The sequence below is a fragment of the Dipodomys spectabilis genome, unplaced genomic scaffold, assembly GCF_019054845.1.
Source record: "Dipodomys spectabilis isolate Male_0828 unplaced genomic scaffold, ASM1905484v1 ptg000127l, whole genome shotgun sequence".
NCBI lineage: Eukaryota > Metazoa > Chordata > Mammalia > Rodentia > Heteromyidae > Dipodomys > Dipodomys spectabilis.
The window spans coordinates 2,534,804-2,561,991 of NW_024870804.1; the positions used below are offsets into that span (position 1 = coordinate 2,534,804).

At 49.8% G+C, this 27,188-nt stretch overlaps 2 protein-coding genes across 2 annotated transcripts in view; one reads left to right on the forward strand and one right to left on the reverse strand.

Annotated features, from left to right (window-relative positions):
- Nucleotides 1-1,146, forward strand: part of Polr3e (RNA polymerase III subunit E) — a 28,530-nt gene extending 27,384 nt beyond the window's left edge. Inside the window, exon 21 of the mRNA XM_042689786.1 lies at nucleotides 614-1,146. Within this exon, the coding sequence (XP_042545720.1) occupies nucleotides 614-670 (57 nt within the window). The 3' untranslated portion in view covers nucleotides 671-1,146. The remainder of the gene's footprint in view (nucleotides 1-613) is intronic.
- Nucleotides 1,147-3,860: 2,714 nt separating this feature from the next.
- Nucleotides 3,861-27,188, reverse strand: Cdr2 (cerebellar degeneration related protein 2). The gene is made up of 5 exons (XM_042689787.1): nucleotides 27,042-27,188; nucleotides 16,404-16,516; nucleotides 6,319-6,467; nucleotides 5,896-6,054; nucleotides 3,861-4,729 (listed from the first exon to the last, which is right to left on the reverse strand). The coding sequence occupies exons 1-5, from the start codon at nucleotides 27,118-27,120 to the stop codon at nucleotides 3,871-3,873; spliced, it is 1,359 nt and encodes a 452-aa protein (XP_042545721.1). The 5' UTR covers nucleotides 27,121-27,188; the 3' UTR covers nucleotides 3,861-3,870.

Here is a 27,188-nt window from a genome sequence, read left to right on the forward strand (position 1 = left end):
GGTCTGGCTATGAACCATGAGCTTTAGATCTCAGCCTCCTGATATAGGTGTGAGCCACTGGTGCCTAACTTTTTTTTGGGGGGAGGGGGTCTGGTCATGGGGTCTGAACTCTGGGTCTGGGCGCTGTCCCTCAGCTCTTCAGCTCAAGGCTAGCGCTCTACCACTTGAGCCACAGCGCCACTTCCAGCTTTTTCTTTTTGCTTATGTGGTGCTGAGGAATCGAACCCAGGGCATCAGGTATGCAAGGCAAGCACTCTACCACTGAGCCACCTTCCCAGCCCCAGGTGGTGCCTAACTTTTATCCCTATATTTGACCAGTTACCTTGAACACTAAAGGCACTGAATTCTGGTTAATTAAGGTCTTTGTTCTGGTTAATTTAGCCATATTTGACGTTTATAAAGCACATTTATTTTGTAGTTCTCTTAAAATATCCTAAGACAAAGGCACCAAGCCTCAAGGAAGAGAGGACATTTACTGCAGCAGCTTATCATGTGTCACATTTATTCTACCCAGGAATCACACATCTGCCCCGATCACTCTGGACATACGGACAAGTTTTCTTTTCTGCCAGGATCTGTCCTTTATTTAACCTGTTTCTCTTCTTTCCTGTAGGACTGCTGTGTAAGCTATGGCGGCATGTGGTACCTTAAAGGGACAGTACAGTCTTGACAATAGTAGCAGACCCCTAGCCCAACGAATAGCCAAGCCAAGGAAGGGTGGCGGAGCCGGGCATAGAGCCTCCTCCACTTGCCTGAGAAGACGCAGAGCAGTAGGCACTGCCCGCCTCATGGCCTGCGGCCCTGCCCTGCCCTGCCCAGCGGAGAACAGCAGGGCCGGCTTCAGTGAGATCGTGCCCAGCGGAAACCAGCTGGACCTCTGCAGTACAATTTGAAGTTCCTCATGTATTGTGCTTATTATTTGGTTCATTCTCCTAATAAAGAGAGTGTATGCTGACTGGGGCAGGATGATGAAAATCATGGTTTCATATTTTCCTTTTCAAACTTAATGCCAACAAAGTACAAATTATGTTTACAAGATGAAGAGAAAAAAAAAAAAACCTCAAGGTTTTTGTATTTAAAAGTCTACAAGCCAATATCTAATCTTACTAAGACTTCTGCCAATTTCATTAAACCAAATTGAATGGTTTCCTGGTTGGGTTTTGGTGACCGTGTTACCTTTTACAACACCTACTTTACATCACAGTCTCAGCTGTTTACAGAATTAGGATCAGACCATCTCCTCAATGTCTGCACAAAGAAGGAAACAAAACCAGGTAAGTGTGGAGCGGTGTCAAGTGAGCTTATCACACTTTGATGTAAAAAAATTTCTATTTTGTGTATTTTAAAAATAAATGCTGACACTAAACTGGCATCTTGGTGCTGCTGTCATTTCGGGGGTACCCTTGAGACATTAGTGTACTATTGAGAGACCTAGGAGTAGTTTGAAGGCATGTGGACTGCATCAGCCTGTAACAGTAGAAAACAGGTTAAATTCACATGTACTTCAGTCTCCTATCAAACCCCAGATGTAATTTAAAAAACAAAACTTTTTTTTCTTTTGCCGATCATGGTGCCTGAACTCTGGGCCTGGGCAGCTCTTCAGCTCAAGGCTAGCGCTCTACCACTTGAGCCATAGCACCACTTCTAGCTTTTTCTGCTTATGTGGTGCTGAGGAATGAACTCAGGGCCTCATGCATGCAAGGGAAGCACTCGGCCACTGAGCCACCTTCCCAGCCCCTAAAAAACAAAACTTTTTGCATTGCTCTCTGTGTGAAGTCCTTCAAGTAGAACGTTTGCATTTGCATTCATGTTAGCATTCCTGTTAGGCCCTGACCACAGTGTTAAGAGGTGGCTTGTCTTTGGGACAGCATGGGCACCAGGAGAGCCTCATACTAAGAGGAAGGAAGGCAGTGAACACTTGCAGGTGGAATGTGTAGAAATAACTGAACCGGAAGGTTGGAGCAGAGCCCAAGGTTGTTGGTCCACAGGATGACTGCCTTAAGGGGAGAATTGAATACATGTAATAGAACAAAAGATGACCAACTTTCTTGACAAATTTTGTGTGTGAGTGCTGGTCCTGGGACTTGAACTTGGGACCTGGGTGCTGATCCCTGAGCTTTTCTTGCTTGAGGCTGGAGCTTTATCACTTGAGCCACAGTTCCTTTGTTAGGTGGTTAAGTGGAAAGAAGAGCCTCAGGGACTTTACTGACCAGGCTAGCTTAGAACCTCGATCATCAGCATGAGCTGCCAGTACCCGGCTTGACATAAATTGTTAAAGCAAGATCCTTGGTAAATAGGACTGACAAACATGGCACAATTAATATTCTGGATATACCACAGCTGTTAATTGTAAAACATCGACATTTTTTTTAGATATTTATCGAGAATAATTAAAAGTACTCTTCATGAGACTTCAACAAGACACGTGAACCGATTATCTTCCTTATATACAATAGCTTGGAAAAGATGTGTGTGTGTGCTTACTGGGGCTTGAACTCAGACCTTGGGTGTTGTCCTTTATCTTACTTGCTCAAAGCTGGAACTCTCCCACTTGAGCCACAGCTCTACTGCTGGCTTTTTGCTGGCTAATTGGAGATCAGTCTCCAGGAGTTTCTTGCCCAGGCTGGGTTCAAACCCTGGTTTTCAGATCTCAAGTCTCCTGAGTAGCTAAGATTACGGGTGTGAACCATCACCCAGTTAAGCCAAGATCTGAGAAGAGTTTAAAAAATGTTGACTCACAGGATAAAAAAAATAAATGTACTTGAACAAATGCAAAGCCCTCCTTTATGGGCAGAAGTCTGTATACATTTATGTTCACCCCAAAAGCCAAGTGCGGCGGCTCACCCCTGTAGTCCTAGCTACTCACTAGGCCAAGATCTGAGGATTGCAATTGGAGGCCAGCCCAGGCAGAGAAATCTGATACTCTATCTCCAATGAACCATCTCAAAGAGTTAGATATAGCAGTGGGGGTTGTGGGATAGAGCACCATCCTTGAGCATAAGAGCTCAGGGACAGCACTGGCACTGAGTTCAAGCCCCAGGATGCGAACAAAAATAATACAAGCCAGGCACCAGTGCCTCATGCCTGTAATCATAGCTTGGGCAGAAAAATCCTGGAGACAGCTACAATTAAACAGCAAAAAGCGGGAAATGGAGGAGTAGCTCAAGTGGTAGAGCACCAGCCTTAAGCCTAAAGCACTCAGGCCTCGAGTGTGAGTCCCAGTGCTGTCAACAAAAGTTATGCAATCTCAGGGAGCTTTCCAGCCCTGAGAGGGGGTGAGCTTACACTAACAAGCCGCAGGTCTAGCCTCGTTCCCATAGATAGCTTTATTTGGCGCTTAGAAAAATATATACAACCATCAGGACCTCAGTTCTCTTAAATATTTGTCTTAAATTAGAAGTATGCGAGCGCGGGTGAGCAGGCGTCGGGGTCCCCGGAGTGCTGCGGGAGCTGGAGCGCGCAGGCGCAGGTGCAGGTGCGCGCGGGCGCGGGAGCACGCAGGCGCAGGTGCAGGTGCGCGCGGGCGCGGGAGCACGCAGGCGCAGGTGCAGGTGCGCGCGCGGGCGCGGGAGCGCGCAGGCGCAGGTGCAGGTGCGCGCGCGGGCGCGGGCGCGCGCGGGCGCCGCCGGCCAGGCCGCTCTGCTTCGCTCCGAGTCTGAGAAAGGCCGGCAGTGGCCTTCACGCCTCTCCTCAGGGCTGGGTCTGTTCTGGGGCTTGAACTCGGGGCCGTGCTTGTCCCTTAGCTAACATCTACACGTGAGGGGCGGGAGGGCCTCCCCGGCGGGGCTGACGTTCTTCGCAGTGCGGTGAGTTCACAGTGTGCACAGGGCCGGCCCGGCGGCGGCGGCGGCAGGCGCGGGGCGGGCGGGGCTAGAGCGCGGCGCCGGGCTGCGGCTGCGCGGGCGGCGGCTGCGCCGACAGAGACCGGTACTTGGTTCTCTGCTCGTCGATCTCCTGCTTGGTCTTCTTGATGCAGCTGAAGATCTCCTGGAAGAGCGCCTTGTACTCGGGCGGCGTGCCGGGGCTCGGGGGGCCGCGCGGGGGCTCCGGGGCGCCGGCGGCCGGCTCCCTGGCGGCCAGGGCCCGGGAGGTCTGCACGGCCTTGTGAGACAGCGAGTCGGGCTCGGGCTGGCACCTGCGGAGCAGCGCTTCGTACTTCTCCTTCAGGGCGCTGTACTGCGAGTCCACCTCGTGCAGCAGGGAGACGCCCCTCTGCCTCACGGCCTTGGCCCGGCGGATGCACGTGTGCTCGTGGCCGCCGGCCGCGTCGGCGCCGGCCGCGCTGCTGCTGAGGACCGTCTCGCTGCTGCTGCGCTTGAGGGGCCGGCGCGGCGCCTCGGGGGTGCCCAGGAAGATCTCCTCCAGCAGGCTCTGGCCGGGCTCCTTGAACGGCACGAACAGGGCGTCGGGGACCAGCTTCTCCACCCCGCCCGCGAAGGGGTGCTCGGCGCGCAGCCGCTGCCGCATGTCGGCCACCTCGGCCTCCAGCTCGAGCGCGCGCGCGCGGCAGGCGTCGGCGCCGCGCAGGCGCTGCTCCAGCTCGCGGTTCTCGGCCAGCACCAGGCCCAGCTCCTCCTCCAGCGCCGCGCGCTTGCGCCGCTCGGCGCCCAGCTGCGCCTGCAGCGCCGCCACCGCCCGCTGCAGGTGCGCGTTCTCCTCCTCCTCCGGGCTCTGCTGGCTCTGCAGGGACGCGATCTTCTCGGCGAACACGTGGTCGTACACGAAGTGCCTGCGGGGGGGGGGGGGGGACGGGGTGTGACCACAGGGCCCCCCTACTGTATACCCTCCCCCACCAACATGAAAAGTACCACAAGCCGGGCATCGCTGGCTCACACCTGTAATCCTTGTAATCCTGGCTACCCGGGAGGCTGAGACCTGAGCATCGAGCTTCAAGGCCAGCCCAGGCGAGGAAAGGCTGTGAGACTCTTACTCCAGTTAACCATAAAATGCCGGAAGCGGCGCCGGGGCTCAGGCGGCAGAGCTAGCCTTGAGCTTTTAGAAGCCCCCGGGGCCCAGAGTTCAAGCCACAAGACCGGCACACACAGATTCAAACTTACACAAGGTGCCCCTGGTTCGTGCCTACAGGCCTAACCGCTCAGAAGGCTGAGATCCAGAAGACTTGAGTTTGAGGCTGAAAAGTTTAAGACTCCATCCCCAAAGGAACCGGCAAAAAAGCCAAACCACCATGTGGCCTTGAGTTTAAACCGGAGCCCTCCACTTCCCAAAAAGATCTAAATGCAACCAAATTATAAAGGCATTATTTTTCAGTCAAACCATCTGCCTAGGTATTTTTTTTGTTTGGGGCTGAAAGTCAGGGCCTCATGTTCTCACGTTTTCACTCAAGGCTGGCACTCTACCACTTGAGCCACAGCTCCACTTCCAGCTTTTTGCTGGTTAATTGGAGCTGCATCTGCCAGGGCTGCCTTCAAACCGTGATCCTGAGAACTAGGCCTCACGAGTAGCTAGGATTACAAGGTTGCTTTTTGTGGTTGGTTATGGGTCTTGAACTCTGGGCCTGGGTGCTGTCCCTCAGCTCTTCAGCTCAAGGCTAGTGCTTTACCACTTGATCCACAGTGCCACTTCCGGCCTTTTCTGTTTATGTGGTGTTGAGGAATCGAACTCAGGGCTTCATGCATGCAAGGCAAGCGCTCTACCACTGAGCTACCTTCCCAGCCCCAGGATTACAGGTTTGAGCCACCAGTGTCCCCAGCTTGCCTGGAGTTTTGTTTCTCCCAAAATGTCACCCCAAATCTGTCTTCCCAAGAAGAATTTCTAAAGTGAAACTTAGTATTTAGCACATTAAATGCTCGAGTCTCCCCCAAAGGAGTCCCCCCCCACGCCAGCAGCCAGGCGCGGGCGCGTGGGGTGTGCGGGGCAGCCCGCCCGCCCTCTTACTGGCGCAGGTCGTACAGCTCCTTCAGACAGGCGAAGGCCGGCGCCGCCCTCGCCTCGCTCGGCCTCGGCCTCTGGCCTTGGCTCGAAGTCTTCAGCTCCTCCACTTGGCCCTGGAGGTGATCGATGTTGGTTTGCAGGCATTCGATGGTTTCCGTCAGGCTGTGTGTAAGGAACACCACCAGCTGATGGGTACGTGTCGTATTAGAAGAAGAGCAGAAGCAACTAAGGCAGATCTGCGGCAAGACACTCGGACGGCGCTTTCCCGCTGGGCAAGGGCTCCTATTTAATCTCCACTCTCCAAAAGCCTGAATTTCAGTGCCCCTCTCCCCCACCTTGGACCCATGCCCTCCGCAGCCACGTTCGGTCCAGTCACAGCACGGACCTCCCCGCACCGCCGCACCCACTAGGGTCTGGAAAGCTGACCTCAGGATCTTCTGCTGCGAGGCCTTGCTGTCGGCCACCAGCTTCTGGTTGGTCTCCTCCAGGTCCCGCGCCGTCACGTCCAGCTGCTCGTACACCTTGGCGTGCTGCTCGTTCATCTGCCGCAGAAGCTCCACCTGCTTGCTCAGGTACTGCAAGAGACCAGCGCACGCTGGCGAGGCGGCCCCGACGCCAGGCCTCTGCCCCCCCGACACCGGCAAGGGCCGGCTGCGGCCCCGAGAAGCCGCCGCTCCAAGCTCGGCCTGCTCCCAGCACAGCACCCGCCCCGAAGGCCCCATGGCTGTTCCAGTTCTACCAAAAAGCTTTACCACCATCCAGGAATCAGTAGCGCACGCCTGTAATCCCAGCTACTCAGGAGGCTGAGATCTGAGGGTCGTGGTTCAAAGCCAGCCCCAGGCAGGGAAGGTTGTGAACCTCCCAATTCATCACCAAAAAGGAGTTAGTGGGGCTGTGGTTCAAGTGGTAGAGTAGTAGCCTTGAGGAAAAAAGCTAAGGGACAGTGCCCAGGTCCTGAGTTCAAGCCCCAGGATTGCCAAACAAAAAAGAAAAAGTTTTACTACAAGCAAAGTGTGGTAGCACGTGTCGTTAATCCCAGTTCAAAAGCTCAAGGCCAGCCCAGGCTATATTCCTAAACCCGCCCCAAAAGAGAAAAAAAATCAAACAACAAAATAGTTTTCCTGGCAGAGGTCATACAGCTCCTTGAGACAGGTACTGATGACAGAACCTGACCTCCAGAGGCTTCTGCCGGCCAGGCCCTCAGCTGAGTCTTGTTCCTATCACCCAGAGAATTCCAAGGGAGCTCAATGCTAGGAATCAGGACAAATCTTGAACTCAGGGCCTGGGCGCTAATCGTGAGCTCTTTTGCTCAAGGCTTACTCTACCACTTGAGCTACATCGCCACTTCCAAATATACAATTCTTATTCTATAACATCAACACAGGTTTTCTTGTTTTTGTTTGCCAGTCCTGGGGCTTGAAACCAGGGCCTGGGCACTGTCCCTGAGCTTCTTTTGCTCAAGGGTAGCACTCTACCACTTGAGCCACAGTGCCACTTCCAGGTTTTTCCGTGTATGTGATACTGAGGAATTGAATCCAGAACTTCATGTATGCTAGGCAAACACCCTACCACTAAGCCACATCCCCAGCCTCTCACAGGTTTTCTATTGGTTGGTTGTGGGGCTTGAACTCTGGGCCTGGGCGCTGTCCCTCGGCTCTTTTGCTCAAGGCCAGCGCTCTACCACTTGAGCCACTGCGCCACTTCCCATTTTCTGGTTTATTGGAGATAAGAGTCTTACTGACTTTCCTGCCCAGGCTGGCTTTGAACTGCAATCCTCAGATCTCAGCCTCCAGAGTAGTTAGGATTACAGGCGTGAGCCACCAGAGTGCAGCCACAGGTTTCTTTTATGAAAAGAACCTTCAATCTCCATAGACTTTAAATCATGCCTGGAATCCCAACTACATCAGAGGTAGGTGAGGAAAAAAGCGAGGCCTTCCCTGAAATATAACTGAAGCAAAAACATCTAAGGGCATGTTCAAGTGATGAAAAGTACATGTATAGCAAGTGCAAGGTCTGGAGTTCAAATCTCAGTACCACCTAAACCAAACCAGGATTCCCAATAAAACTACTGATGATCCTTCAGCCAGCCCTCATCAGCTTGGCTCTCCCGGCATGCACCGCGCGCTGCAGGGCTGATGTCACAAAGCATACAACACACAGAAAGATCCCATTCGAAAGGAAAATCTAACCCTAATGGAAAAGGGAAAGTCTAGGAAGGCGAGGGAGGGGATGAGAAGGGAACACAGCACAATACAACTTACCAGGGCGGGAGGGGGCGAGGAATGGATGAGGGGGTGAATTCAGTGTGCACCTAGTGTATGTATGGAAACGTCACAGTGAAACCCCTCGTGTTACAAATGTGGGGTTTTTTTTTGTTTTTTTTTGGTCAGCCGTGGGGCTTGAACTCTGGGCCTGGGCGCTGTCCCTCAGCTCTTCAGCTCAAGGCCAGCGCTCTACCACTTGAGCTACAGTGCCACTTCCAGTTTTCTGGTGGTTTATTGGAGATAGGAGTCTCACGGTCTCTCCTGCCCGGGCTGGCTTCGAACCGCGATCCTCAGATCTCAGCCTCCTGAGTAGCTAGGTGTGAGCCACCAGCGCCCGGCTTCGTGTTACAAATGTGAACTAGAAAGAAAGAAAGAAAGAAAGGAGAAAGAGAGAAAGAAAGAAAGAGAAAGAAAGGAAAAGAGAAGAGAGAAAAGCAGGCACCAGTGGCTGTCATCCTAGCTACTCAGGAGGCTGAGATCTGAGGATCATGGTTCAAAGCCAGCCCAGGTAGTAAAGTCCATGAGATTCTTTATCTCCAGAAGTGGCACTGTGGCTCAAAGTGGTAGAGTACTAGCCTTGAGCTAAAAAGTTCAGGGTCAGTGCCCAGGCCCCAAGTTTAAGACCCAGGACCAGCACCCCCAACAACAACAACAAAAAGCTAGAAAAATATGCCCAGAGTTTAAACCAAAATACCATACTTAACAGAAATAGGGACTAAAGTGGAGAATTTCTGATGATTTTTACTTGAAAATATTCCTTTTTCTTTTTTTCCCCTCCTCGATGAGGCATGCTAGGCACAGGAGAAATACAGATAGTGGATCTAAGGAATGCCATGCTGTCCTCATCGCCATTTGGGCATCTTAATGGATGATGGGGAATTTTCACCCAGTTCCAAGAACTTTAGAGGAGATACGACTTGCTTTGCTCTGCAGCTGTGTGGTGGGATTTTGTTAAGCAATACAGAGGTGATGTTCTTTGAATTGCAGGTGTGTCACAAGTTGTTTAGCTCCAGGAACACCTGCCCGTGGTTGCCCTTGATTGTTCCCCCTGGATAGCTTGCTCCCGTAGAACATGCTTTGCTAGTCCCCATACCAGGTGGCATCTGCCTGTGCGGGCTTTGCCTTTATGAGCTTTGTGCTAACCTTCGGCGCTGCAGGTTCTTTGGGACGCTAGTCTGCCTGCGATCGCTGGCTCTCTAATGAAGACTCCAGCTTCCACCTCTGAAGAGGTGGCTTCTCTGTATCTCGCTGAGTGACTTTCTGGAAATGCAGTGACTTAAGCAGAGGTTATCTCTCTCTCCCCGAGAAACCTGTCACAGGGTTCATTCCGGTCCCACCAAGATTGCCTGGTGCAGGCAGTGGAAGCTGCCTTGATGCCCTGCCCCCCTCAGGCCACCTGGAAGCCATCCCCAATCCCAGCCAGGTTTCTGTGGAGGACACGCCCACCGCAAAGAGAAGAGAGTGGTGAACATGACTGATGCTCACTAACAGACTGAGGATTAACTTGAACACTCTTACTGCAGTTAGATGTAACTCTTCATTCACTCGAGGTAACCCCAGGTGCTTTGTTTTGTTAGGTTCTGAGACCAGGTCTGACTACGTAGCCCAGACTGCCTCCCACTCACCATCTGCCTGCCTCGGCCTCCCCAGTGCCAGGATTAAAGGTGTGTGTCACCACACCTGCTTCTAACACACTTCTTTTGCCAAGAACCAGACTGATATTCAGTGGGCTTTTGCTTGGTGTTGAAAGAATCTTTAGGCTTTTCTTTTTTTTTTTCCAAGCCCAGTTACATGGCTGGGTGGCAGTACATTCAACCAACCCTTAGCCTCTTTTTTTTTTTTCTTGGCTGGGGTGGTAGGTGGAGGGTCCAGTAATGGGGTCTGAACTCTGGGCCTGGGCGCTGTCCCTCAGCTCTTCAGCTCAAGGCTAGCGCTCTACCACCTGAGCCACAGCGCCACTTCCGGCTTTTTTCTTTTTGCTTATGTGGTGCTGAGGAATTGAACCCAAGGCCTCATGCATGCAAGGCAAGCGCTCTACCACTGAGCCACCTTCCCAGCCCATCCCTTAGCCTCTTTGACGATAACTTTCTCACCTGAAAGCTGCTGGAGCCAAACACGCTCAGGAGAATTCGCCCCATTTTAGACAATATCATCTTGGTCAGACCTGTCACTTCACAACACCTTGTGAGGTCTGGACTGGACCCTGTCATTAGAAATTTGATTTATAAAGTTTCTAAGCCAGGCACTGGTGGCTCATGCCGGTAATCCTAGCTCTTCAAAAGACTGAGATCTGAGGACAGAGGTTCAAAGCCAGCCAGAGCAGGGAAGGCTGTGAGTCTCTTATCTCCAAGGAACCACCAGAACACCAGAGGTGGCGCTGTGGCTAAATGTGGTAGAACACTAGGCTTGAGCAAAAAAACTCAGGGACACTGCCTAGGTCCTGAGTTCAAGCCCCATGACTGACAGAAAAATAAGTAAACCAATAGGTAAATAAAATAGTTTCTACAGGCAAGCATGGCGGCACTTTCCTCCTCACCAGCCCGAGTATCCACTGGAGACAGGGGTGTCAGGCCCCGGCACAGGTTGGGGGGCAGGGTCCTACCTTGCTGCTTCGAGCTATGTAAACGTTGGCAAGAACCTGGTTTTCCTGACCTTTTTTCCATCAGGATCTCATGGGGCTGTGGCTGTGGAGATTAAAAATATATGTGGAGGAGACACATATGTCCTATGTGTGACCCTAAAATATGTCCCTGGCACAAGGACTGTGGAGGGCGACGGAGACAAGGGCTCCCCTCCCCCTGCCAGGCTAGACAAAGGTCACCCTGTGGGGCAGGGCAGGGCAGAGGCCAGCGTGGAGGAATCCAAGCTAATCAGCTTACCCAGCCTCTCGCTCCACCCTGTCCCTACTGCTTAGCCTTCCCATAAGCTGCTACCCCCACAGGTCCAAAGGCCTCACTACACTTTGTCACTTGTCTGAAGAATGTATTTCTCTTCAGAAGAGATCCTAACACCAGGGAGGCAGAGACAAGGAGGATCATCAGTTGGAGGCCCACTAGGTACTGGAGGGCCAACTGGATCTCCCTCCTCCGCCCTTTCCTCCCGTGTGTTTGGGGGGGGGGGGGGGAGGGAGGAAGCTGGAAGCCGATTTCATGTGCCAAGTATGTTTGGCAGCAGGTCTGCGGCTCTGATGCTCAATCCTCACCATTCTCTTCTTTGGCCTTAGCTTGGTTACAGTTATTCACTTTGCTTTTTATTATAACAGAATGCTTTCTCATGGTTTTTTTTTGCCTTTTTTTTAATGCTTGAACTCAGGGCCTAGGCACTGCCCCTCAAGTTTTGTGTTCAAGGCCAGCACTCTACCACTTGAGCCTCAGCTCCCCTTCCAACTATTTTTGGTGGTTAATTGGAGATAAAAGTCCCATGGGGGTTGGGAAGGTGGCTCAGTGGTAGAGTGCTTGCCTAGCATGCATGAAGCCCTGGGTTTCATTCCTTAGTACCACATACACAGAAAAAGCCAGAAGCGGCGCTGTGGCTCAAGTGGTAGAGTGCTAGTCTTGAGAAATGCAGTTCAGGGACAGTGCCCAGGCCCTGAGTTCAAGCCCCAGGACTGGCCATGGACTTCCTTACCAGGCTGGCTTCAAACCACAAGTCTCACATCTCAGCCTCCCATCTAGCTGGGATTACAGGTGTGAGCTGCTTACTGGAACAGGGCTCCGTCACCAAGCTCTAAAACTTATCTACACAGGGCTGGGGAGGTGGCTCAGTGGTAGGGCGCTTGCCTTGCATGCATGAAGCCCTGGGTTCGATTCCTCAGCACCACAAAAGAAAAAAGAAAAAAGCCGGAAGTGGCGCTATGGCTCAAGTGGTAGAGTGCTAGCCTTGAGCTGAAGAGCTGAGGGACAGTGCCCAGGCCCAGAGATCAGGCCCCATGACTGGACACCCCCCCCCCAAAAAAAAATTATCTACATAGGCACCAGAGGCTCACGCCTGTAATCCTAGCTACTCAGAAACTGAGATCTGAGGATCACAGTTCAAAGCAACCCAGGCACGAAAGTCTGTGAGACTCTTATCTCCAATTAACCACCAGAAAACTGGAAGTGGAGTTGTGGCTCAAGTGGTAGAATGCTAGCCTTGAGCTAGCACATGAAGCTCAGGGACAGTGCCCAGGCCCAGAGTTCAAGCCCCAGGACTGGCAAAGAAAAAAAGAAAAGAAAGAACCAGAAACAATGTCAAATTCAGGCTGTGGAAATCAATTAATATGCCAAGTTAAGTACCAAGAGGCCACTGAAAGAAAAAAAATCTTGTTTAATATATAAACCCTGTGATAAAAATACAGTGAACTCTTTCAAGAACGTGGGCTATTGTGGTCTTTGTATTGAGGACTTTGTTTTCTGGATAATCTGGAGAATGACCAGGCGCCTGTTTCATCTGGCAGGAGTTATAATCTCATTATATTAAATCAAAACTAATCAGAAAAATCCTTCTCCAAGACTCGGTTATATGTGACCTGCCCCCCCCCCCCCCCCAACTTGGCTGGAAAAGCTACCGCTGTGTGAGCCAGCCCTGACGAGGGCAACCCGGCCTCTACGCCCGAGGCTGGGCCCTTCGGCTTGGCCTGAGTCAGGCAGGACTGTTTTGCTGACTGTGGAAGGAGCTGAGCAGCCTTCTCCACACGAGCGCCGGCGCTCTATTGCTCGCTCAGCTCAGAATCTTTGGCAAACAGCTCAAAGGAATCTGACCCTCCATGCTGAGGAGGGAAAGGAAACAGTTCAAACCTAACAGCAGAAAAAGAGGGATGTGAGGCGGCAGGAATATGGACAAAAATGCTGACTTAATGGCCAGATATCAAAGTCTAGAACGTCAGTATCGCACTATGTAGAACTTTGCACAGGATACCACCTCATCTGAGGGTACAAGGTTCTGTTACAAGTCGAAAACAGGCCCCCTGGAAGAGGGGGACCAATGGGAAATAAATGCCAACAGGATTGCTCAACACCTGTTCACGCCAGGTTCTTCCTGGGACTCTTAAACCTGGAACACAGGAACAGAAACACATAACCCAATCTAAAGACATAAAGGCCAAGCTTGGTGGTACATACCTGTAATCCTGGCTACTCGGGAGACAGTTTGGAAGATGGAGGCTCAAAGAGAGCCCAGGTAAAATTAGTTAGATCCTAACTCAACAAACTAGCTGGGGGTGATGGCACATGCCTCTCTGGTCCTAGCTTCTTAGGAGGGGGACATAAATCCAGGGTTGAGAAATGCCTGGGCAAAGGCTCAAGACACTTCTGGAAAGACAAACTAAAACTTGAAGGACTGAGGATGTGGTTCAAATGGCAGAGTAACTGCCTAGCAAGCAGGAGCCCGGAGTTCAAGCTCTAGTCCTGGGAGGGTGGGGATGGGGAGGGAGGGTTTGCAGGGAATTTGGATTATCTTTAAAACAAGGATTAAAACCCAAATCCTCAGAACAAACTTTTCTTATAAACCTTGAACGAAAAAAAAATCTTTCTCCTGATTAAAGTACGATTATTTCTCCTGTAGGAAATCTTAGGGGTGGGGAGCATGAATAGGAAAATAAAGCTACCCCAATCCTAATCAGACATGGAAGTTCTCCAGCTATTTGCAAATGATATTGAGGGCTTGTGCCTAAATCTTCGAACACGTACAACATTGCTGCAGAAAAATCTCCTGTGGTAAAACCCCATGATTTAGGACTTGTAGGAAGAGCATTTGAGCTATCTAGTCTCTGTTTTCAACAAGCTTTTTGTTTGGTATGTTTTTGAGAAACGCAGGGTCTTACTATGCAGCTCAGGCTGGCCTCAAACTCAAGACCCTCCTGCCGCAGGTTCCTAAAGGCAGAGACGACAGGTGTGCACCTGCACCCTCTATCTGTCAATTAACCTACTGTGTCCAAAGACCCCAAGAATAAACACAGCGGCAGCGCCAATGTTGTGGGGAATGGTGAGAAAGCAGAACATAGAAGCATTAAATGTTTTACAATTCCCAGAAAGGTCCTTCAGGCAGTCTAGCATAACAGGGTGGCTGAAGGGGCACACAACTCCCTTTGTGCAGGGCTGAGGAGCAGTTGCTGTAGGCGCATGCGTGAGAAGCAAGGCTTCAAGCAGCCTCCACCACCACAGGCAAGAGGCATCTGGCCTCAGGAATCTCCACAGCTTCCATTCTCCCCTCCCTCTCCCAGCCAGGCCAAATCTTACTCTGGATTCTTCTTTGGGGGGGAAGGGGTCGTCGTGGGGCTTGAACTCAGGGCCTGGGCACTGTCCCTGTGCTTTTTTGCTCAAGGCTAGCGCTCTACCACTTCGAGTCACAGCGCCACTTCCAGTTTTTTAGTGGTTCACTAAAGAGGAGAGGCTCATGGACTTTCCTGCCCGAGCTGGCTTTGAACCGCGATCCTCAGATCTCAGCCTTCTGAGTAGCTAGGATGACAGGCGTGAGCCACCAGCGCCCAGCCTTACTCTGTATTATTGAAAACAGAACTCAAGATGTTTAAATTAACCCTGAATAAAAGTCAGATGGACACAGGCTTCTCTGAAGCCAGGGAGATGATTACTTTCAATGGGTTCTCTCATCTTTTCCTTTTTGTGTGTGTGCTGGTCCTAGGGCTTCAACTCAGGCCCCTGAGTTCTTTCCACTAAAGATTGGTGCTCTACCACTTGAGCCACAGCTCCACTTCCAGCTTTTTGGTGGTTAACTGGAAACAAGAATCTCACATGCCTTCCTGCTCAGGCTGGCTCCAAATCTTGATCCTTAGATCTCAGCCTCTTGTATAGCTGGGATTATAGGTGTGTGGGCCGGGGTGTAGGGGGAGACAAGGGGTGCTGGGCCTGGGGCTTGAACTCAGGATCTGGGTGCTATCCCTAAACTTTTTTTTTTTTTTTTGGTTCAAAGTTAGCACTTTATCACTTGAGCCACAGCCACTTCTGGCTACTCTGACTAACCAAAGATCAGAAACTCACCAACTTTCCTGCCTGGATAGGCTTTGAACCTCAACCCTCAGATCTCAACCTCCTGAGTAGCTAGGATTACAGGCATGATTACAGCTAGACTTACAGTACCCAGCTTAATGTTTTAGTTTCAAATGAGGACAAACACTAGTAAACATTCTAGAAAGTAAGTTTAGGGCTCGGGTGTAGCTCAGTGATAGAATGTGTGCTTATCATGCACATACCCTGGGGTCAACCCTCAGCACCAAATAAAGTGCTCACACAAAACTTGTAAATGAAAGTTCAAAACCAGGGTTTCAGCTTTGGAGTGTGGGTGGGGCAGTGGCTGGCAGGGCTGATAACTGTTATCTGGGTACTGGGCACCTGGGTATGTTTACTTTGTAAAAATTCACCAAACTGTATACTTAGCATGTACTCTTTTCTGTACATATGTTACTGCTGGTGGCTCAGGCCTGTGTAGCTTCTTGGGACTGGAATCTGAGTCCTGAGTTCAAAGCCAGCCCAGGCAGGAAGAGTCTCTAAGACTCTTACCTCCAATTAACCACGGAAAAGCCACACATGGAGCAGTGCTTAAGTGTTAGAGAATAGCCTTAAGTACAAAAGCTCAGGGACAGCCAGGCACCAGTGGCTCACGCCTGTAATCCCAGCTGCTCAGGAGGCTGAGATCTGAGGATGACGGTTCAAAGCCAGCCCAGGTAAGAATGTTCATGAAACCAAACCACTAGAAAACCTGAAGTGGTAGAGCACTGGTCCTGAGCTGAAGAGCTGAGGGACAGTGCCCAGGCCCAGAGTTCAAGCCCCACGACTGGGTGGGGGGGGGGGGGGGGAGGGTGGCAAAGCTCAGGGGCAGCACCCAGGCCCTGAGTTCAGGCCCCAGGACTGGCACACACACAAAAAAGTTTTCAGCAGAGAAGGAAATAAAAATGAACTACAGTCTAAATGAAGAAAAGGGACCTTATAAAGTTTAAGAGGAGCTCTGAAGATGACAGTGATGGACGTGTGTGACCCAGGGTCCACTCTACACAGAGACTTGGACTCTTGGGCAGCATTCTGTCCCAGGTTATTAGACTGAGAGCCCATAATCCGCCCTGTACAGACACAAGCGCGAGCTGGCATTGAGGGGAGACTCAGGGATTCCCCAACTAAGTGGGTGCAGTCAGCTATGCCACCACCTCAGCAGCACCTTGTTGTGGCCCAGGCCTACCGTGTTTTGTTTTGGTGCCAGTCCCAGGGCTTGAACTCACGTGACACATGACAGGCCCACCAGAAGCACGGAAGTAATTACCTCAATTTCCTGTAGCTGCTCCTGATTGGTTGTGTACATCTGCTGCAGAGAATCCTCCAGCTCCGTGTTCCGATCCAGCAACGTCTTCCCAAGCTCGGCGGCAAGCTGGAGATCTAGCACAACAAAAGAGGGTTACAGTAACATCAGCTCCCATCACAGACAACCCAGCCCTTTAACTAAGCCTGAAGCCAGGCCCACCAACCCACAAGTCAGATCGCCATGGCCCAGGAAGATACATACCCCAGTTCTACTTAAAAGGTGGCCAACCTGGACCTTTGGCAGCTAAGATACTCTCTTCTTTACCTTTCTTTTTTTTTTTTTTTGGTACTATCAGTCCTGGAGCTTGAACTCAGGGTCTCGACACTGTCCCTGAATTTTTTGTTCAAGGCTAGCACTCTACCTCTTGAGCTACAGCTCCACTTCTGGCTTGTTTGGTTGTTAATTGGAGATAAAGAGTCTCACAGATTTTCCTGCCTAGACTAGGTTTGAACTACAATCCTCAGCAATTGGGCTCCTGAGGAGCTAGGATTGCAGGCGCGAGCCACCGGGGCTACTTGTAAGAAAAGAACAGCAGCTTTGTGCTTGTAGGGAGGCAGTCATAGTCCAGGAGCTGTCAGTCAGCTAACTGTTTATTCTTTGATAAACCTTGAGCTCCATCAAGTATATAAGATTCTTCCAGCCAGGCGCTGGTGGCTCACACCAGTAATCCTAGCTACTCAGGAGGCTAAGATCTCAGAACTGCAGTTCAAAGCCAGCCTGGGCAGGAAAGTCCATGAGACTCTTATCTCCAATTAACCAACAGAAAACCGGAAGTGGCGCTGTGGCTCAAGAGACAGCGAGCTCCCCTTGAGCTGAAGAGCTCAGGGACAGCTCCCAGGCCCAGAGTTCAAGCCCCACCACAGACAAAAAAAAAAAAAAAGAGAGAGAGAATCTTCTAGAAATCTCTTAAGTTTAGAGAATGAGTCTGACTAATATTAATAGGAATGCAACAATTAAAAGCAAAGGTTGACAGAGTATGTTCTGGATTCCTAAGAGGACCAAACAAGAAAACTACATCAGAGCCAGGCACTGATGGTTCACGCCTGTAATCTCGGCTACTCTGGAGGCTGAGATCTGAGGATGACAGTTTGAAGCCAGTCTCGGAAGGCAAGTCTATGAGACTCTGATCTCTAATAAATTACCAAAAAAGCTGGAAGTGGTGCTGTGGCTCAAGTAGTACTAGCCTTAAGCAAAACGAAGCTCAGGGACAATACCCAGGACAGGCAAAAAAAAAGCCAAAAGTACTAGAGTGCCAGCTAGAGCAGAAAAAGCCAAGTGAGAGCATGAGGCTCGAGTTCATATCCCAGTACCAGGATGCACAAAGGAGGTCACACAAATGGTGTGGGTGAGGAAATGGGACAGCCGCATCTTGAAGGACGGGGAAGTCACCACGGAAGAGCCAGGACCAACCAGTGGCCAGGATGAGACAAAACGGCAAAACGGGAAGGGCACAGGAATCGAGTCACACCCACACCTACTTCAGAGCTGCAGGGGAGAAACTGGATTTTCATTCTAGGGGTGATGGAAAGTCAATGTCAAACATTTTGTGAAAACGAAGTAACAATCACTACACGGTTTCGATCGTTTTTTAAAAGCTGACAAGTAAGATTTAACATCTAGCCATTGCTACAGATGGTAAAATTTAACCTTGAGTAACAGAAAAGCAGAACGTGTTGCCTAGCAATGACCAGCCGAGCGGATCATCTCTGCTCTACTCGGTCAGCTTTCGCTCATTAGGAAACAACACAGCAACAAAGTTCATCTCCTTCCATTCTTGTTCATTTTATATCACACATACATGCCTATCATATCTAGATAGGTAAGATACATATAAAATACAGATTTTTTTGAGATTTTTGTTTGTTGAGATAAGGTCTTATTATATAGTCTAGGCTAGCCTTGACCTCAAAAGTCCCTTATCCTTCACAGCAGCTGGGATTACAGGCATAGACCACCACACCTGACTCACTTGTGCTCACTTAAAGACATTACACCAGGTGCTGTGGCTTATGCCTATTCAAACTACTCAAGAGGCTGAGATCTGAGGATCACAGTTCAAAGCCAGCCTAGGCAGTAAAGTCTATAAGACTCTTACCTCCAATTAAGCACTTTGAACTGTGGCTCAAAGTGGGAGAGCACTTGTCTTGAGCAAAAGAGCTCAGGGACAGCACTCAAGGCCTGAGTTCAAGCTCCCTGACCACCACCAACAACAAAAAGATATTTCACACCATTTAAAATAAAATGGTTGGGGCTGGGAAGGTGGCTCAGTGGTAGAGTGTTTGCCTTGCATGCATGAGGCCCTGGGTTCGATTCCTCAGCACCACATAAGCAGAAAAAGCCGGAAGTGGCGCTGTGGCTCAAGTGGTAGAGCGCTAGCCTTGAGCTGAAGAGCTGAGGGACAGCGCCCAGGCCCAGAGTTCAGGCCCACAACCGACAAAAAAAAAAAAAATGGTTTGGGTATCGTTTCAATACTAACGATATTAAAACATCATGCCTTTTTCCCCCCAGTCCTGGGCTTGAACTCAGGCCTGGGCGTTGCCCCTGAGCTTCTATTGCTCAAGGCTAGCACTCTACCATTTGAGTCACAGTGCCACTTCTGGCTTTTTCTGTTTATGTGGTATTGGGGAATCAAATCCAGGGATTCATACATGCTAGGCAGGCACTCTACCACTAAGCCACATTCCCAGCCCATCATCATGCTTTTTTTTTTTTTGGTCGATCATGGGGCTTGAACTCTGGGCCTGGGCGCTGTCCCTCAGCTCTTCAGCTCAAGGCCAGCGCTCTACCACTTGAGCTACAGCGCCACTTCCAGTTTTCTGGTGGTTTATTGGAGATAGGAGTCTCACGGTCTCTCCTGCCCGGGCTGGCTTTGAACCGCGATCCTCAGATCTCAGCCTCCTGAGTAACTAGGATTATAGGCGTGAACCACCAGCGCCCGGCCATCATCATGCTTTTTAAGTACATGATTTTAAACTACATGATCTGTTATCTTAAGACTACAGTTAATAAGTCAATCAAATCCCATCTTATATTCGTAACGTGAGTACAAATACAACTTTAAAGCATTAAAAAAGCTTTAATATGGGCTGGGAATGTGGCCTAGTGGTAGAGTGCTTGCCTCACATGCATAAGGCCCTGGGCTCGATTCCTCAGCACCACATAAACAAAAAAAGCTGGAAGTGGTACTGTATCTCAAGTGGTAGAGTGCTAGCCTTGAGCTGAAGAGCTTAGGAACAGTGCCCAGGCCCAGAGTTCAGGCCCCACAACACACACACACATACACACACACAGCATTAATATCTATCTATCTATCTATCTATCTTTGCATATATGTGTGTGTATGCAAGTACTGGGACTTGAACTCATAGGTTTTTCCTCTCAAGGCTGGCACTCTAGCACTGGAGCAATGCCTGCAGTCGGTAATCTTTCTCTTTACATGGCATTTAGTCTAGCTTTGCAGATGAGACCTGCCCCACAGTGAGCTATTGAACGGCCTGACCAAAACTACATGGTCGAGTCATAAGCAAGACAGAAACTCACAGGTTCCAAGTCTCCCTCATTGCAGTCTGGCCATGCACACCTCTTCCAAGAGATGCCCACACACCTGCTTTATTTCCAGTAGAGGACCGAAAGTTCTCCATTTGAAGTACTTCACCTTTTCCTTGTGTTTTCTAAGGTAGCAATGAGAAACTAGAGTCCAATTACTTGGCTATTTAGAGCCAGCACTGCCCATGCATGCACACACAATACGGGCAAGGTTAGCGTCTTGTGCTCACTACTGAGAAAGGGCAGATGTATGGGTGATGACATCATCATTTTTGCGTCATCGGGTATGCAATGTATACGCATGAGTCCACTCAGAAACCTCCACGTTGTCTTGAAGACAAGAGCATTACTGAGTGTAAATGCATAAAAGTATGGCCTGAATTTAAGCTTTTCTTTCTGGCCATGGTGGTTTATTCCTCACTGGGAAGTGTGTGTGTGTGTGTGTACACCAGTCCTGAGACTTGAACTCAGGGCCAAGACACTGTCCCTGAACTTTTGTGCTCAAGGCTAGTACTCTATCACTAGAGCCACAGTTCCACTTCTGGCTTTTGGTGCTTAATTGGAGATAAAAGAGTCTCACAAGCTTCCCTGCCTGGGCTGGTTTCTAACCACAATCCTCAGATCTCAGCCTCCTGAGTAGCTTGGATTATAGGCGTGAGCTACCAGTGCCCAGCAAAGACTGTTTCTTGTCTGTCTGTTTGTTTAGTGGTTTGGGGGATTAAACTCAGGGCCTTGAGCTACCACTGGAGTCACAACTTGCAGCCAAAGATGTTCTTAATTAGCCATGAGATCACGAGCTGAAACCTCTTCTGGAGTGAAGGCTGGTTTGAGGTCATCCTCCAGCATTTTCAGCCATCAAACTGCTTATGCTGCTCAAAAGCAGCCAGCACACCTCTGCTGCTTCTGCAGTGCAGAGAGGAGGAGCCGGGTGGGCAGAGCAAATAGAGAAGAACCTGACACCGGTCCTTATGTCCACGCTCCATCTCCTGCTCAGCTCCATCTCCCGCTCAGCCCGGAACCTGAGCCCGCTGGCTCCTGCATATTTCATCAGATGTTTAGAATTCTAGCAAGTCAAGTCTCAACTACAAGAAAGGGCCTGTGAAGTCACACTGTATAATAGGATATTACTTCATCTGTTAGTTTAAAGACTGCGGACTGTTTTGAAGCATTAAAAAAAAAAAAAGCAGTCCATTTCCTGTTGTGTAGCATCTGGCTTCCATAACCAAAAAGAGCCCAAAACTGGCACTAAGCCAAGAAGGTTTTCCACGTAATTAGTAGAGGGAAAAGAAGAATGCTGAATGTCCTTTGTATTTTTTAATTAAAGCACAAAAGAAAAGGAAATGATAGAGTTCGGAGGTCTCGCGCAGCTGTTCTTGATTTTACAGTAGGAATTTTCATTCAGTTGTCTTCTAAATCTTATTAAACTGACCTGGTTTAGGAGACATTACAAATACCATAGGTTTTCAGGCACTGGTGGCTCTCACTTGTAATTCTAGTTCCTCAGGAGGCTGAGATCTGAGGATCACTGTTAAAGCCAGCTGGGGCAGGAAAAGTCCCTGAGACTCTTATCTCCAATTAGCCAGCAAAAAAAGCAGGACGTTGAGATTATGGCTCAGCTGGTAGAGCACCAGCCTGGAGTGAAAAGCTAAGGGACAGTGCCCAACTCCTGAGAATTGAAGGTCAATACTGTCTATGTCTGATATGTTCTTCCATAAATCAAACTTTGCTCGGAGTGTATGTGTGTGTGTACACTTCATACATGCTAAGTAAGCTCTCTACTACTGAACTATAATTCCTGGCTGTAATGTTTTATTTCAATAGTGTAAACTGTTAGTTTTAAACAGATTTTCACCGAGTCCTATGCCTTAGGTAAGCATATTAGCACAAGCAGCTGAGTGATTTTCTACAAGAATCTCTCTTCCAGAAGTTTGAAAAGCTTAAAATTCCACTGCTATTATCTTCTTCTTTTCTTTCAGCTTCTTAAGACAAATCCAGGGACTGAATATTCTGTGGTAGCTGCAATCGGTAGTGGTAATTCAGTAACAGTAAGGCTGAAAGCTTATCCTATTACAAAGTCAAAAGCGTCATTTGTGATGCTTCTGTTTTAACTCGTTGCCAACGTTACTATGGGGAAAGCAAAAACAAAAAAAAAATCTGAATATAAACATTAAGAAAAATAATGGGGCTGGGAAAGTGGCTCAGTGGAAGAGTACTTGTCTTGCATGCATGAGACCCTGGGTTTGATTCCTCAGTACCACATAAGCAGAAAAAGCTGGAAGTGGTGCTATGGCTCAAGTGGTGGAGCACTAGCCTTGAGCTGAAGAGCTGAGGGACAGCGCCCAGGCCCAGAGTTCAGGCCCCACGAATGTAGCTTAGCAGTAGAGTGTTTGCCCAGCATGCATGAAGCCCTGGGTTTGACTCCTCAGTACCACATACACAGAAAAAGCTGGAAGTGGTGCTATGGCTCAAGTAGGAGAGTGCTAGCCTTGAGCAAAAGCAGCTGAGGGACAGTGCACAGGCCCTGAGTTCAAGCCCCAGGACTTCCCCCCCTCCCCCCCCCCGAAAAAGGAAAGAAATAATAATAATGGTGTCAGTTTTGTTTTTTGTGCTGGTCCTAGGGCTTGAACTCAGGGCCTGGTTGCTATCCCTTGAACTATGGCCCCACTTGAACCAAAGCTCCACTTCTGGCTTTTTGCTGGTTCACTGGAGATAAGCATCTCAGGGATTTCCCTGCCTGGGGTGGCTTCATATTATGATCCTCTGGTCTCCTCCTGGTGGCTAGGATTCCAGATGTGAGCTATTGGTGCCCGGCATGGTGTCAGTTTTAATAGCTCTCCATACAATGATTCAGCAAATTTAGGCACACACAAAATAGACATAAAGATGTTTGGAAGCAAAATGTTACAATTTCAAAGATCTCATGTGCGAATTCATATACTTGAAACCCAAATCCTTATTCTGAGCTTGCAATGGTCACCAAATGGCAATTATAATAGCAGCTGGCCTAAAAGAAAACACAGCCTCTGAAGTGGATCCACTTTGTTCTTCAGGGACACATTTCAAAGCAAAAGCCGTCATTACCTGCACAGAAGCCTCTCCTGCCCCAGAAAAGATCCTACCCGCTGCTACTAAGCCCATCCCTGCCCTGCCAGCTCAGCCCGCTGACAAAAGACTGCTTCATCAAAGTGCTTTGAAAGCAAAGGCTTTCCTCCACTACCTTCACATGGTGGAGAACGGGGAGAGCAGAGTTTACAGACACTTAAAATGTTCCAGTAATTGTAACTTTTAACAAGAATGCTCTACAAAGACTTAAGCTACTTAGATACTTAGTGTCCACTGCTAAGTGAGAAACTGTAGCAGTTGTAAGGCCTTGTAAACAGGATCTTTTAAAGTTGTTTGAGGAAGCCTGATCAGTGCACAAACCAGTACTCCGACGCTGGTGGCTCACGCCTGTAACCCTAGCTACTCAAGAGGCTGAGATCTGAGGATCGCAGTTCAAAGCCAGCTCAGGCAGGAAAGCCCATGAAACTCTTATCTCCAATAAACCACCAGAAAACCAGAAGTGCTGCTGTGGCTCAAGTGGTAGAGCACTCGCCTTGAGCTAAAAAGCTGAGGGACCAGCACCCAGGCCCGGAGTTCAAGCCCCCACGACCACCACCAACAACAACAAGAACAAAAGCCAACAAAACAGACACAAGCCTACACATGATGAAAACTCCAGTACATCTGCTAATCCATCCACATAAAGGGACAGACCTACTCCCTGCTTTACTCAGTAATAAATATGCATCGCAGACCCCCAATATGCCAGGTACCACAGTGGGCACACAGCACAAGAGGCATGTCTGGGCTTCGCAGCGGAACAGATTCCTAGAACATTAAATCCATGAGAAAGGAGTCCTGTCTGCCTATCCTATCCTGCGGCTGGCCAGGCACTGTGGCTCCTAGGTGAACACCTGGCTTACAGAAGATAATACATTGAGAAATGAACAAGCGTTACAATCTGTTAAGAGGTTTAGCACCAGGAGCGACGTGTAACTGAGGGACACAAGGCTTGCTGAGTATGCGCACTAGCACACATTAAACCTTGGGTTATTTATTTCTTTAACAAGTTGGAGAAGAGATGTCCTTTCTCTACACTGCCAGTCATTCTTAGAGGAGCATATTCACAAGCTTTTTTTTCCCCCTTTTCTTTTCCCTCTCCCCACCTTTCTCCCTCTCCTTTTGGTTGGTTGTGAGGCTTGAACTCAGGGCCTGGGCACTATCCCTGAGGCTCTTTGTGCTCAAGGCTAGTGATCTATCACTTGAGCCACATCACCACTTCCAGTTTTTGAATGGTTAACAGGCATGAGCCACCAGCACCCGGCTTTTTCTCTTTCTGTCCTAGGACTTGAACTTAGGGCCTTGCATTCTCACTTTTTTTTTTCACTCAGGCTGCTGCTCTACCACTTGAACCACACCTCCACTCCAGCCTTTTGCTGGGTAACTGGAGATAAGAGTCTCACGAACTTTTCTACCCTAGCTGGCTTGGAACTGAGATTCCCCAGATCTCAGCCTTGTAAGTAGCTATGATTATGGGAGTGAGCCAGCAGCACTGGCTCTTCACAAGCTTTCATAGTTGGAACTTCCTATCTACTAAGTCAAAGTCTCCCCTCCATGCCACTGTTAGTTGCAATGTAAAGGGTTATGGCAAAGTTCATTATGATCATGGGTTGCAAATTCCAACTCCAAATTGGCAGTAAGGAGGTTCAGAGGTTCATTGATGTTTTCAAACCTCAAGATCTGATGACTCCTCTTTGATCAGAGGTGAAGGAGAATTCCACGTAACCCCAACCCGTATAGCTTCTCAGCAGACTGAACTGTTCTAAAAGGTTGCGCCTGATAAGGGGGTGTGGGTGGAGAAACGCCCGGCACTGCAGCACCTGATGGAAGAATGCCACAAACACAGTAATCTTGCTGAGTGCCTTGGTTCAATAACTACTTAAACGAAGCTCCTGTTATGATATGTATTATATGCTAAATGTGGGAGATCAGAACAAAAAAAAGTCATGTGCTTAAAAGATGTTGTATGCTTCTTAAATACAGGCGAGAAAAAGCTCCAATCTTGATGATACCAATTGTTTTTACTAAAGCAAATGTTGCAAATTGAGGTTGCTTCATTAGTCCTGAATTAATATCAAAGTAGGCCATCAATGCTTCTGGGACAAGCCTAAAGTATGCCTGCTAGAACTTATGACAAATATGAAGACTCTGACTAGCATGCAATACGGAAACCCAGGTGAACCACTTGGGTTGGAACTATCAAAAAAGTACGTCATCTTCTCCCCAACAGAGGTGCTTGCTTCCTTTGTTTTTGTTTCTTCTAAGTATGAGTCCCTCAAGTCCACATTTTTTTTTTCTTTCTGCCAAGTTCAAGGGTAGCACGAACACACACTGAGGTAGCCTGCTGAATAGTGAACTAAATGAAATGTTCATTTTCACTCCAAGTTCCAAGTATAAATAAAACTGATTTTTCACAGAATAGTACAAACAGAAGAACCCTTAAAAATATTCCTGAGGACTGAGTGCCAGGATTAAGGGTGTTTGCTCTAGAGTTTCAAGTGAAACATTAGCTCCTGGAACAATGCCTACTTCTACCAATAACAATTCTTAAGATTGTCCAACTGCTCTCAGCGACATTTACTGGGGGAGGGAGGAATTAAATGAGCATCTGTGTTATGAACCTGTATTTGGCACATCAGGGGTCTCTAATTACAAATTCTTACTGGGTAGTGGGCTGGGAAGGTGGCTCAGTGGTAGAGCGCTTGCCTTGCATGCATGAGGCCCTGGGTTCGATTCCTCAGCACCACATAAACAAAAAGAAAAAAACAAAAAAAAAAAAATTCTTACTGGGTAATATGTTAAGGGGAGGGAGGACAGTCCTGTCCTGGCCCTTCACTGAGAGTTGCTCTTAAGATTGTTTTTGGAAGACACCACAAGCAAGTAAGTCAAAGTAGGCTAATATGCACGGGGCGCGCTTGCAGGTGCATCATATTAGGGCTTGAACCCAGAGATTTGCGCTCTTTGCTTGGCTTTTTCACCTCCACTTCCATTTTTTTTTTTTTAACTGGCTAAGTGGCCAAGAGTCCCTTGGGGCTGATTTTCCAGCCTTGACCATCTGAAGTGTCCAGAAAAGAGAGCTTCCAGGCGCCCAGCTCAGGCCAATTTTTAGTGGAAGTCAGAGACGCCAAACTTCAGGCGGTGCCCTTAAATCATTTCATTTGCCCTCCGGTGAAGCATGCATAGCAATGACGTGGACAGAGAGTTTAAGATCCAGCTGAAAATGCAGTCAGCTGGGATGGTCAGGAAGGGAGGGTGTGAACAGTGCCAGCCAGCGGCTCCCCAATTCCGGGAGTGTGGGGGGCCAAACGCACTCGCTCCCACGTTTGTTTTAGGCCAGCCGCTTAATCGTTTAGTCTCCACTTTCTTCCTCTGGGAAACGAGACAAGGAAAAGTTACTTTTCCCCGGAGCGCCGGTGTGGATCCGGGAGGGTCCTGCGCCCCGGGGCGCGCGCGCGCAGACCCGCACCCCACGCACCGCCTGCCACCCCGACCCCAGCAGCAGCTGCCATCCAACGGCCCCGGGGTGCCAAGCAAAAGGACCGGCCTTTCCTCTGCCCTGCCATCTCGATCGGGGTACGCGGGTTCACCCCTTCTCGGCGTCGGGGACACGCGCCCAAAGCTTACAGGGGGTTAATCGCGGAAGAGAGGATTTAAAGCGGGGCCCGGAGCGCGCTCGCCCTGGAGGCGCACTGGCGATGTTCGGGGTGAATGCGGTGGTTCGGGGTGCAGCCCGGAGGCGCACTGGCGATGTTCGGGGTGAATGCGGTGGTTCGGGGTGCAGCCCCCGAGGGGCACTGGCGATGTTCGGGGTGCGGCCCCGCCTCCCGGTGTGCGCGCGCCGGACCCGGGCACCGCGGACCCCGAGTGCACCGACGCGGCCGCGCGTCTTCCGCCCGCAACCGCCCAACCGCCCGGCCCCCGGCCTCCGCGGGCGCCCGCGCCTCGCCTCACCTTGCTGGAGGTCCCGGTGGTCGTACCACGGCTCGTCTTCCTTCATCTCGAACTCCTCCACCAGGTGGTCCGCCAGCATCCCGGCGGGCTCCTCGGGGGCCGCGGCCGCCGCCGCCGCCGCCGCCGCCGCCGCCGCCCCGGGCCGAC